Source organism: Oncorhynchus mykiss, chromosome 27, assembly GCF_057628025.1.
Source record: "Oncorhynchus mykiss isolate SJ-2025 chromosome 27, ASM5762802v1, whole genome shotgun sequence".
Lineage (NCBI taxonomy): Eukaryota > Metazoa > Chordata > Actinopteri > Salmoniformes > Salmonidae > Oncorhynchus > Oncorhynchus mykiss.
In genome coordinates, this window is record NC_143048.1 from 18,209,336 (window position 1) to 18,221,986 (window position 12,651).

The 12,651-nt window shown below is 46.7% G+C and overlaps 1 protein-coding gene across 7 annotated transcripts in view; it reads right to left on the bottom strand.

Annotated features, from left to right (window-relative positions):
• Window positions 1-12,651, bottom strand: part of stard13b (StAR-related lipid transfer (START) domain containing 13b) — a 96,181-nt gene that overhangs the window by 41,924 nt on the left and 41,606 nt on the right. Inside the window, exon 1 of one of the 7 annotated variants that reach the window (XM_021587774.3) lies at window positions 4,240-4,812. The exons of the other annotated variants lie outside the window; for them this stretch is intronic. Coding sequence (XP_021443449.3) covers window positions 4,240-4,363 — 124 coding nt within the window. The 5' untranslated portion in view covers window positions 4,364-4,812. Of the gene's footprint in view, window positions 1-4,239; window positions 4,813-12,651 lie in introns of those variants that run through there. 7 annotated transcript variants of the gene reach the window in all.

Below are 12,651 nucleotides of genomic sequence, written 5' to 3' on the forward strand. Positions count from 1 at the left end.
ACCCTAATAAGGTGGTTACTGGTTAATACAGACCCTAATAAGGTGGTTACTGGTACTGGTTAATACAGAGCCAAATAAGGTGGTTACTAGTTAATACAGACCCTAATAAGGTGGTTACTGGTTAATACAGACCCGAATAAGGTGGTTACTGGTACTGGTTAATACAGACCCTAATAAGGTGGTTACTGGTACTGGTTAATACAGACCCTAATAAGCTTTATGGTTCATTAAAACAGCCCCACTACAATAGCCCGAGTGTCAGACTGTTTCTGCTCTCTAGAGCACTAAACAGATCTTGGACACTTGAGAATGAGATATGATGATAAGATACAGTTCTCAACAGTGAAGTTTAAACTAAATAGTAATAAAAGTATATATTGAGACTTGATAACTTTCCAGTAGTGTTTTTGCGTTTGGAATAGAATGGAACAACAGAAGTCATCATTCACATTTAAAATAGAGTCCACATCCTAACAGAGCAGACCCACTCACTCCCCGTCACAGCGGGCCACTCTGGTGGTTTCCACCCTCTCAACACACAGCCTGCCTGTGTAACCTGCAGCACAGGGCTCCACATGGGACTAGAACAGGACAGGGGTAGGATTGGGACTGGGGCTGCTAGTAAGCACACCACCAAGATAAACAGCCTCCCAAATGGCACCCTATTCCCTTTAGTGCTCTGGTCACAATTAGTGCACTATATGGGGAATAGGGTGGTGCTATTTGGGATGCAGCCAAACAGCCCCTGTCCCTCTGGCTGGTAGGACCCTCCAAGGGCAACAAAGACCACCATTCACCCCTAGCTCACTTCAGAGCCCCCCAACCCTCTGCATGCTTTCATGCACTACCTCTGGCTTTGACTGGCTACACCAGGAGCTGTTACACTGTGGATAAGCTGTTTGTTCAGGTTGACTCTACTGTTAAACACACACACACACACACACACACACACACTGAGGGGGTGGAGGTCCCTGTCTCTGGTGTGTTGGGTGGCTGCACTGTTCTGAGCGTTCCTGTAGTCTGAGCTACATGATGCTAGGTGCTCTGTGGTGATAGGTGCTCTGTGGTGATAGGTGCTCTGTGGTGATAGGTTGGAAGTAGTATTACTAGGTGGCTGGAACCAGGACTGATCAGAGAATAGAGTCAAATGGGTAAATGTTTAGGCTCTGGTCTGGTTTGATGTGGCGAGTGACTCAGAGATAGACGCTGGTAGCCCTGCATGACTCTGGCTTTGGTCTGGCTCCTGTCCTGTGGTAGCCTCAGAATGACGGATGAATTCCACCCCATGATCTAAATAATCAACCCTTTAGACTGGGTCTGATGCTGGGCTGCAGTAGGAATGTCCTCTTTGATTCTAAGAACTGAGGACATTTCAAAGAGAGAAACCCTAGGACAGATATGACTGTAGCAGGTGCTTTCACTTTGAGGACACAGCAACCGCAGTCTTGTCTGGGAGTCTCTTATTCATGCCAAGCACATGTTCTAGAGCAGGTGCTAACTGAAGAGAGCCTATATCCCTCATTATAAACTGGGTGGTTCGAGCCCTGAAAGCGGATTGGCTGACAGCCATGGTATATCAGACCGAATATGAGCCTAATATATCAGACCGTATGACAAAACAGCTCTAATTACGTTGGTAACCACCTCGGGGAGTTGTGATATATGGCCAATATACCACGGTTAAGGGCTGCGTCCAGGCACTCCGCATTGCATCATGCATAAGAACAGCCCTTAGCTGTGGTATATTGGCCATATACCACACCTCCTCAGGCCTTATTGCTTAAACGACCCTCAATGTCAGCCAGGTCTTCTCATGGAGCTGGATTATAGGACATGTAACAGATGTTAGAATACCTCCTCAGTAAAAACACAACCAACAGGCATCTCTATGACCAGACCATTGCCAAAGAGGTTATTGTACACAGTGGTCTCCTAGAAATGTAATAGATGTGTTAGAATTATGACTCATTATGACAGTTAAAAGCAATAGACCACCAGTCAGTCAGGTCTGATCGACGCATGCACACACACAGGCCAGACACTCAGCTGTATCCAGCCAAGCCCAGCCCACAAACGGCCCCTCATTGTTTAGAGTGCTTCTAAACACACAGCAGGCCAAGGCTAGGAGGAGGTCCAATGGCTGGGCTGCTAGATGCATGGCACCATGGCATATCACCAGGATACAAATATGGAATAGAATGTTGGATTCATGTGTCAACCTTTCAAACAACGCAGCAACAATGAAGCAACAATGCAGCCACAGGGCTCTAAAGGCAGTTAAATCAGAGAGGTGTCTCAGTACTGCACAGTTGAGATGGACTGGCAGGGTTTAAACAACATTAAATACACAGAAACAGAGATAGACATGCTTCTAAAACAAGACAAAGACAATATTGTGAAGGATGATCACACATAGCACCTACAGTATAGTGTAGCAATAAAATATGCTTATAGCGGTGGTTTCCCGGACACAAATGAAGCCCAGTCCTGCACTAAAAACCAAACTCAATGGAAAATCTCCATTGAAAGTGCTATATAGTCTAGGACTGTGTCCAGGAAACCCAGCCCATAGTGATGCAATAAGAAGACAGAACTGACACCAATCTGATTCATTTACAATCTCCAGGGACAGTTGAGGGCAACTTCCATCACATCACATAATTATAACAGTGAAATACAGATGGAGAATGGAATCCCTCTCAGTTATTTCATAACCTACTAGACTACTGGGCTGTCCTACTGTATGGATAATTTGACTGGCACCACCTAGTGGTGTACTTGGCTCTCTACACACACAGACCAAGCTTCAGGAGCTCCTTCGAAAATAAAATATCATTCTCCCAGCAAGCAGCTCCAGCTGTATTTTAAATCTCTGACAGAAAGGTACCTGAAGGAAATAACTCTCAGTGGATGTCCCAAATGGCATCCTATTCCCTGTATAGTGCACAACTTTTTTTTATACCAGAACCGTATAGGCCCCTGGGTGAAAAGTAGTGCACTATATAGGGAATGATATTTGGGATGAATAATCTTCACATTTGAATTATGAGGCAAACTAATCGAGGAAACATCCTATAACCATTAAGTACAGCCTTCAGCAGCAGTGACAGTAGGGGGTCTGGACTCTAACTCACAGTTTCAAACCTCACCTACATGCTTAGCTTCAATTCACATTGGGATAATAATGGGTCTTGCTTTGGTGCTACACGTGAGAACATTACTCACATATTTTGTGATATTGTTTTAATTTAATCCAAATTAATTATTATAACCAACCAGCAGCGAATAAGAAGTCAAACCGTATTATAAATTGTTTTGGGAAATTCTAATTATTATTGTAAATTAGAAGATCCTTAAACAAACGAATAATTAAGAGGGAAGTAAATCCCATGTGACACTAAGGTAAGTACACCTGGTGGACACGTGTTAATGGGTATTGTAGAAGACTAATTATGAGGACAACTGTGCAGAATGTATTCTGTACATATAGCCTGCGTTTACACAGGCAGCCCAATTCTGATATTTTTGTTCCACTAATTGGTCTATTGACTAATCAGATCATCGCTGAAAAAGATCTGACGTGAAAAGTCAAAAGACCAATTCGTGAAAAAAAGATCAGGATTGTGCTGCCTGTGTCAAACAACCAATGAGCGGTATGATGAATAGTTTAAAGCACCAATCAGCAGTAGAAACAATAACAACGCGTTGTCCCCGTCCCAGATTAGTTAAAAAGCTGAGGATGGGGGTGGATAAATGGCCACATAGACTGAGCTATGGATGCAAGGACTGACCATCCATGATATCAATTATAGTTGTAACCATGTTTTGAGGCTATATCGTTTTTGTTGACATTAACTTTGTTAACAGACATTGCAGCAAAACAAGCCTGCCTATATGTTGGGTTCTGATGCGGTGTGGCAGTTGAACAAAGCTAATATGAGGCATTTATAAGATATATTCTTTAAGAGTCAATGAATCTAACAACTGTTGATTTCCCCTTTACATTCTCTTGGTTCATTGTGATTAGAAAATTAACTACAACGGCCAGATTTGTAATTTAGTGGGCTTATTAAACTACTTGTTTAATAAAAACCATGTTAGAAACCGTTCTGTGCTAAAATCTGTCAAATATATTTTTTAAATATAACAAAATTAAGAATGGGTATTTTCTTACAACAAATAAAATCAAATAAATATTGTGTGTATTCAATACTACACCGATACTTTTTGGAGACTGACCTGCGAGTCTTCGATCCCTGACATTTTTCCATAGTAGATCCCAGGCTTTCGACGTGGAATCGCGCAGCGTCTCACTGAAACACCGCCGCAGCTTCAGTTTCATCGACTTGCTCTTAGTTGTCATAGTAAATCCGTGAGTCCACCATAATAAATCAAATCCCGGTCCTCATGAACCAATTATTGGTTCATTCACCTGGATTTACCACCTGCGCTCGCGGCGATGCTTCCTCGCCTGATTAGTACTGAGTTACTGCCACAGAGTGTAACCATTAATTAACCAGCCATACATTTAACCAACGAACAGATGTTCCGTATTAAGTATCCATCTTTGCCAAGTCATTCAGTTAAACGATTTCTAACTCACTCCCTAGAAAAGGATCGACCGGACGATTCGGCAGCCCCCGTGCCAGACAAAGCTAGGAGCAGATGTGTGGCTGTTTGAAGTTTCCACCACGGTGACGGTCAGTCTGTATGCATAGATAGACTATACTAGCTGCTCTCTCTCCCTACCTCTATCTTTCACCCCTCCACTTCCCTCCCTCCCTTCTTCCCTCTCACTCACCAGGCTACTCTCACTTTCACTACACTTAACAGAGCATTCACTCTTGTGACTAATAGGTAATGACCATGGAATGTTACAGGAAAATTGGAATTAGGGCTATATTAAAATGGATTCATAAAGATGTTGGGTTTTATGTAAAAATACAATTTAAACAAGTGAGTTAAAATGAAGTGTCTTTTTGTTTCTGATACACAAACCTGTCAGATGTCAAACCCCCCTGAAGGAGAGGAAAGGTTAACCTTATTGACTTTGCTGTGTCAATACCACACCAGACATCATAGTGACTTTGCTGTGTCAATATCACACCAGACAAAGTGACTTTGCTGTGTTAATATCACACCAGACATCATAGTGACTTTGCTGTGTCAATATCACACCAGACATAGTGACTTTGCTGTGTCAATATCACACCAGACATCATAGTGACTTTGCTGTGTCAATATCACACCAGACATCATAGTGACTTTGCTGTGTCAATATCATATTAAGTTCAACTCCAGATATTATTGTGACAGAGGACAGGGAGCAACAACCGGTTCAGTCTGTAGTAGAGTACTCCATGTGTCTTCAATAGCTTTCATATACAAAAACATAAACCGCTTTATAGAGTTAATGGCCTGGGGGTGCCATGAGTAAAAGTACAGTGTAAAAGTAGTGTAATAACTGTCTTATTCCCTGTTCAGCCTATGTCTGACCTATCATATAATGTCAACCTAGCTAAACCTCAGCAGGCAGTGATACAGTAATACAATTCTCTCAGATATATAATACACAATGACCAGCTGAAAACTGACAGACAGCTTCTATAATGGATAGTTCTGACCTGGCCCCCCTCTCTCTCTCTCTCTGCCTCTCTCTCTCTCTGCCTCTCTCTCTCAGCCTCTCTCTCTCAGCCTCTCTCTCTCTCTCTATTTCAATTTAAGGGGCTTTATTGGCATGGAAAACATGTTTACATTGCCAAAGAAAGTGAAATAGATAATAAACAAAAATGAAATAAACAATGAAATATTAACAGTAAACATTACACTCACAAAAGTTCCAAAAGTATAAAGATATTTAATATTATGTCATATTATGTCTATATATAGTGTTGTAATGATTTTATTTTCCCGAAATCTTTGAAATATTTGTCTCTATGGTCATACATTTGTCAGGAGGTCGGAAGTGCTGCTCAATTTCCACCTCATTTTGTGGGCAGTGTGCGGCCTTCGGCTGCCTTTCTCAATAGCAAGGCTATGCTCACTGAGTCTGTACATAATTAAAATATTTCCTTCATTTTGGGTCAGTAACAGTGGTCAGGTATTCTGCCACTGTGTACTCTCTGTTTAGGGCCAAATAGCATTCTAGTTTGCTCAGTATTCTCTTTTTGTTTTCTCATGATTTGGTTGGGTCTAATTGTGTTGCTGTCCTGGGGCTCTGTGGGGCCTGTTTGTGTATGTGAACAGAGCCCCAGTACCAGCTTGCTTAGGGGGTTCTTCTCCAGGTTCATTTCTCTGTAGGTGATGGTTTTGTTATGGAAGGTTTGGGAATCGCTTCCTTTTAGGTGGTTGTAGAATTTAACGTCTCTTTTCTGGATTTTGATAATTAGTGGGTATCAGCCTAATTCTACTCTGCATGCATTATTTGGTGTGTTACGTTGTACACAGAGGATATTTTTGCAGAATTCTGCATGCAGAGTCTCAATTTGGTGTTTGTCCCATTTTGTGAATTCTTGGTTGGTGAGCGGACCCCAGACCTCACAACCAAAAAGGACAATGGGTTCAATAACTGATTCAAGTATTTGTAGCCAGATCCTAATTGGTATGTCACATTTTATGTTCCTTTTGATGGCATAGAAGCCCTTCTTGCCTCGTCTCTCAGATCGTTCACAGCTTTGTGGAGGTTACCTGTGGCGCTGATGTTTAGGCCAAGGTATGTATAGTTTTTTGTGTGCTCTAGGGCAACGGTGTCTAGATGGAATTTGTATTCGTGGTCCTGGCAACTGGACCTTTTTTTGAACACAAATATTTTTGTCTTACTGAGATTTACTGTCAGGGCCCAGGTCTGACAGAATCTGTGCAGAAGATCTAGGTGCTGCTTTAGGCCTTCCATGGTTGAGGCACCAGATCATCAGCAAACAGTAGACATATGACTTCAGATTCTAGAAGGGTGAGGCCGGGTGCTGCAGACTGTTCTAGTGCCCTCACCAATTCGTTGATAGGGTGGGGCTTAAGCTGCATCCCTGTCTCACCCCCCGGCCTTGTGGAAAGAAATGTGTGCGTTTTTTGCCAATTTTAACCGCACACTTGTTGTTTGTGTACATGGATTTTATAATGTGGTATATTTTTACCCCAACACCACTTTCCATCAATTTCAATAGCAGGCCTTCATGCCAAATTCTCAAAAGCTTTTTTGAAATCAACAAAGCATGAGAAGACTTTGCCTTTGTTTTGTTAGTTTGTCAATTAGGGTGTGCAGGGTGAATACGTGGTCTGTCGTACTGTAATTTGGCAAAAATCTAATTTGACATTTGCTTAGTACATTGTTTTCTCGTACATTGAAATGTACGTGTTAAGTGAGTGAATGAGGACCCAAAAGCGAACTAACTTAAACAGAGCTTCTTTAATAACCAAACATAGGTAGGCTCAGATAGACCGGCAGATTCCGACAGGACAGGACAAGGTTACAGCAAACATGACGATAGTCTGGCTCAGGCATGAAACACAAACACAAACAAGAATCCGACAAGGACAGGAACAGAAACAGAGAGAGATATAGGGACCTAATCAGAGGGAAAAAGGGAACAGGTGGGAAACGGGGTGAATGGGTAGTTAGAGGAGACAAGGAACAGCTGGGAGAAAGCGGGGGAGAAAAGGTAACCTAACAACGACCAGCAGAGGGAGACAGGGTGAAGGGAAAGGACAGAGACAAGACACAACATGACAGTACCCCCCCACTCACCGAGCGCCTCCTGGCGCACTCGAGGAGGAAACCTGGCGGCAACGGAGGAAATCCTCGATCAGCGCACGGTCCAGCACGTCCCGAGAGGGAACCCAACTCCTCTCCTCAGGACCGTACCCCTCCCAATCGACAAGGTACTGGTGACCACGGCCCCGAGGACGCATGTCCAAAATCCTGCGGACCCTGTAGATGGGTGCGCCCTCGACAAGGATGGGGGGGGGGGGGGGAAGACGAGCGGGGGCGCGAAGAACGGGCTTAATACAGGAGACATGGAAGACCGGGTGGACGCGACGAAGGTATCGCGGAAGAAGAAGTCGAACTGCGACAGGATTAATGACCCGAGAAATACGGAACGGACCAATGAACCGCGGGGTCAACTTGCGAGAAGCCGTCTTAAGGGGAAGGTTCTGAGTGGAGAACCAAACTCTCTGACCGCGACAATATCTAGGACTCTTAGTTCTACGCTTATTAGCAGCCCTCACAGTCTGCGCCCTATAACGGCAAAGTGCAGACCTGACCCTCTTCCAGGTGCGCTCGCAACGTTGGACAAAAGCCTGAGCGGAGGGGACGCTGGACTCGGCGAACTGAGATGAGAACAGCGGAGGCTGGTACCCGAGGCTACTCTGAAAAGGAGATAGCCCGGTCGCAGACGAAGGAAGCGAGTTGTGGGCGTATTCTGCCCAGGGGAGCTGTTCTGACCAAGACGCAGGGTTGCGAAAAGAAAGACTGCGTAAGATGCGACCAATAGTCTGATTGGCCCGTTCTGCTTGACCGTTAGACTGGGGGTGAAAGCCGGAAGAGAGACTGACGGAAGCCCCAATCAAACGGCAAAACTCCCTCCAAAATTGAGACGTGAATTGCGGACCTCTGTCCGAAACGACGTCTGACGGAAGGCCATGAATTCTGAAAACGTTCTCGATGATGATTTGTGCCGTCTCTTTAGCAGAAGGAAGCTTAGCAAGGGGAATGAAATGAGCCGCCTTAGAGAACCTATCGACAACCGTAAGAATAACAGTCTTCCCCGCTGACGAAGGCAGTCCGGTGACAAAATCTAAGGCGATGTGAGACCACGGTCGAGAGGGAATAGGAAGCGGCCTGAGACGGCCGGCAGGAGGAGAGTTACCGGACTTAGTCTGCGCGCAGACCGAACAAGCAGCCACGAAACGACGCGTGTCATGCTCCCGGGTGGGCCACCAAAAACGCTGGCGAATGGAAGCAAGCGTACCCCGAACGCCAGGGTGGCCGGCTAACTTGGCAGAGTGAGCCCACTGAAGAACGGCCAGACGAGTAGGAACGGGAACGAAAAGAAGGTTCCTAGGACAAGCGCGCGGCGACGGAGTGTGAGTGAGCGCTTGTTTTACCTGCCTCTCAATTCCCCAGACAGTCAACCCGACAACACGCCCCTCAGGGAGAATCCCCTCGGGGTCAGTGGAGGCTACTGAAGAACTGAAGAGACGAGACAAAGCATCAGGCTTGGTGTTCTTAGAGCCCGGACGATAAGAAATCACGAACTCGAAACGAGCGAAAAACAGCGCCCAACGCGCCTGACGCGCATTAAGTCGTTTGGCAGAACGGATGTACTCAAGGTTCCTATGGTCAGTCCAAACGACAAAAGGAACGGTCGCCCCCTCCAACCACTGTCGCCATTCGCCTAGGGCTAACCGGATGGCGAGCAGTTCGCGGTTACCCACATCATAGTTACGTTCCGACGGCGACAGGCGATGAGAAAAATACGCGCATGGGTGGACCTTGTCGTCAGAGAGGGAGCGCTGAGAAAGAATGGCTCCCACGCCCACCTCTGACGCGTCAACCTCGACAACGAACTGTCTAGAGACGTCAGGTGTAACAAGGATAGGAGCGGATGTAAAACGATTCTTGAGGAGATCAAAAGCTCCCTGGGCGGAAACGGACCACTTAAAGCACGTCTTGACAGAAGTAAGGGCTGTGAGAGGAGCTGCCACCTGACCGAAATTACGGATGAAACGACGATAGAAGTTCGCGAAGCCGAGAAAGCGCTGCAGCTCGACGCGTGACTTAGGGACGGGCCAATCAATGACAGCTTGGACCTTAGCGGGATCCATCTTAATGCCTTCAGCGGAAATAACAGAACCGAGAAATGTGACGGAGGAGGCATGAAAAGTGCACTTCTCAGCCTTCACAAAAAGACAATTCTCTAAAAGGCGCTGGAGGACACGTCGAACGTGCTGAACATGAATCTGGAGTGACGGTGAAAAAATCAGGATATCGTCAAGGTAGACGAAAACAAAGATGTTCAGCATGTCTCTCAGGACATCATTGACTAATGCCTGAAAGACAGCTGGAGCGTTAGCGAGGCCGAAAGGAAGAACCCGGTATTCAAAGTGCCCTAACGGAGTGTTAAACGCCGTCTTCCACTCGTCCCCCTCCCTGATGCGCACGAGATGGTAAGCGTTACGAAGGTCCAACTTAGTGAAAAACCTGGCTCCCTGCAGGATCTCGAAGGCTGAAGACATAAGAGGAAGCGGATAACGATTCTTCACTGTTATGTCATTCAGCCCTCGATAATCTATGCAGGGGCGCAGAGACCCGTCCTTCTTCTTGACAAAAAAAAAACCCCGCTCCGGCGGGAGAGGAGGAGGGGACTATGGTACCGGCGTCAAGAGCTACAGACAAATAATCTTCGAGAGCCTTACGTTCGGGAGCCGACAGAGAGTATAGTCTACCCCGGGGGGGGGTGGTTCCCGGAAGGAGATCAATACTACAATCATACGACCGGTGTGGAGGAAGAGAGGTGGCCCTGGACCGACTGAACACCGTGCGCAGATCGTGATATTCCTCCGGCACCCCTGTCAAATCACCAGGCTCCTCCTGTGAAGAAGAGACAGAGGAAACAGGAGGGATAGCAGACATTAAACATTTCACATGACAAGAGACGTTCCAGGAGAGGATAGAATTACTAGACCAATTAATGGAAGGATTATGACAAATTAGCCAGGGATGGCCCAAAACAACAGGTGTAAAAGGTGAACGAAAAATTAAAAAAGAAATGGTTTCACTATGATTACCAGAAACAGTGAGGGTTAAAGGTAGCGTCTCACGCTGAATCCTGGGGAGAGGACTACCATCCAGGGCGAACAAGGCCGTGGGCTCCTTTAACTGTCTGAGAGGAATGTCATGTTCCCGAGCCCAGGTCTCGTCCATAAAACAGCCCTCCGCCCCAGAGTCTATTAAGGCACTGCAGGAAGCAGACGAACCGGTCCAGCGTAGATGGACCGACAAGGTAGTGCAGGATCTTGAAGGAGAGACAGGAGTAGTAGCGCTCACCAGTAGCCCTCCGCTTACTGACGAGCTCTGGCCTTTTACTGGACATGAAGTGACAAAATGACCAGCGGAACCGCAATAGAGACAGAGGCGGTTGGTGATTCTCCGTTCCCTCTCCTTAGTCGAGATGCGGATACCTCCCAGCTGCATGGGCTCAGCACCCGAGCCGGCAGAGGAAGATGGTAGTGATGCGGAGAGGGGGGCGACGGAGAGCGCGAGCTCCTTTCCACGAGCTCGGTGACGAAGATCAACCCGTCGCTCAATGCGAATAGCGAGTTCAATCAAGGAATCCACGCTGGAAGGAACCTCCCGGGAGAGAATCTCATCCTTTACCTCTGCGCGGAGACCCTCCAGAAGACGAGCGAGCAAGGCCGGCTCGTTCCAGCCACTGGAGACAGCAAGAGTGCGAAACTCAATAGAGTAGTCTGTTATGGATCGATTGCCTTGACATAGGGAAGACAGGGCCCTGGAAGCCTCCTCCCCAAAAACAGATCGATCAAAAACCCGTATCATCTCCTCCTTAAAGTCCTGATACTGGTTAGTACACTCAGCCCTTGCCTCCCAGATTGCCGTGCCCCATTCACGAGCCCGTCCAATAAGGAGAGATATGACGTAGGCGACACGAGCAGTGCTCCTGGAGTAAGTGTTGGGCTGGAGAGAAAACACAATATCACACTGGGTGAGGAACGAGCGGCATTCAGTGGGCTCCCCAGAGTAACACGGCGGGTTATTGATTCTGGGCTCCGGAGATTCGAAAGCCCTGGAAGTGGCCGGTGGATCGAGGCGGAGATGGTGAACCTGTTCTGTGAGGTTGGAGACTTGGGTGGCCAGGGTCTCAACGGCATGTCGAGCAGCAGACACTTCCTGCTCGTGTCTGCCTAGCATCGCTCCCTGGATCCCGACGGCTGAGTGGAGAGGATCCGAAGTCGCTGGGTCCATTCTTGGTCGGATTCTTCTGTTAAGTGAGTGAATGAGGACCCAAAAGCGAACTAACTTAAACAGAGCTTCTTTAATAACCAAACATAGGTAGGCTCAGATAGACCGGCAGATTCCGACAGGACAGGACAAGGTTACAGCAAACATGACGATAGTCTGGCTCAGGCATGAAACACAAACACAAACAAGAATCCGACAAGGACAGGAACAGAAACAGAGAGAGATATAGGGACCTAATCAGAGGGAAAAAGGGAACAGGTGGGAAACGGGGTGAATGGGTAGTTAGAGGAGACAAGGAACAGCTGGGAGAAAGCGGGGGAGAAAAGGTAACCTAACAACGACCAGCAGAGGGAGACAGGGTGAAGGGAAAGGACAGAGACAAGACACAACATGACAGTACGAGTCTGCTGTTAATGATAATGCAGAGGATTTTCCTAAGGTTGCTGTTCACGCAAATCCCATGGTAGTTTTTGGGCTCAACTTTGTCTCCACTCTCTCTTTCTCCCTCTCTCCGCGTCCAGCTGGGATAACATTACTTAATTTCCACCAGGATTTTCACTGCTCATTTCTCTGCCCTGGTATAGGGTTCAGGCTGATTGACACTGCAGGGTCAGCTCCAGGCTACATCTTACTGGAGAACAACACACTGCAGGGTCAGCACCAGGCTATATCAT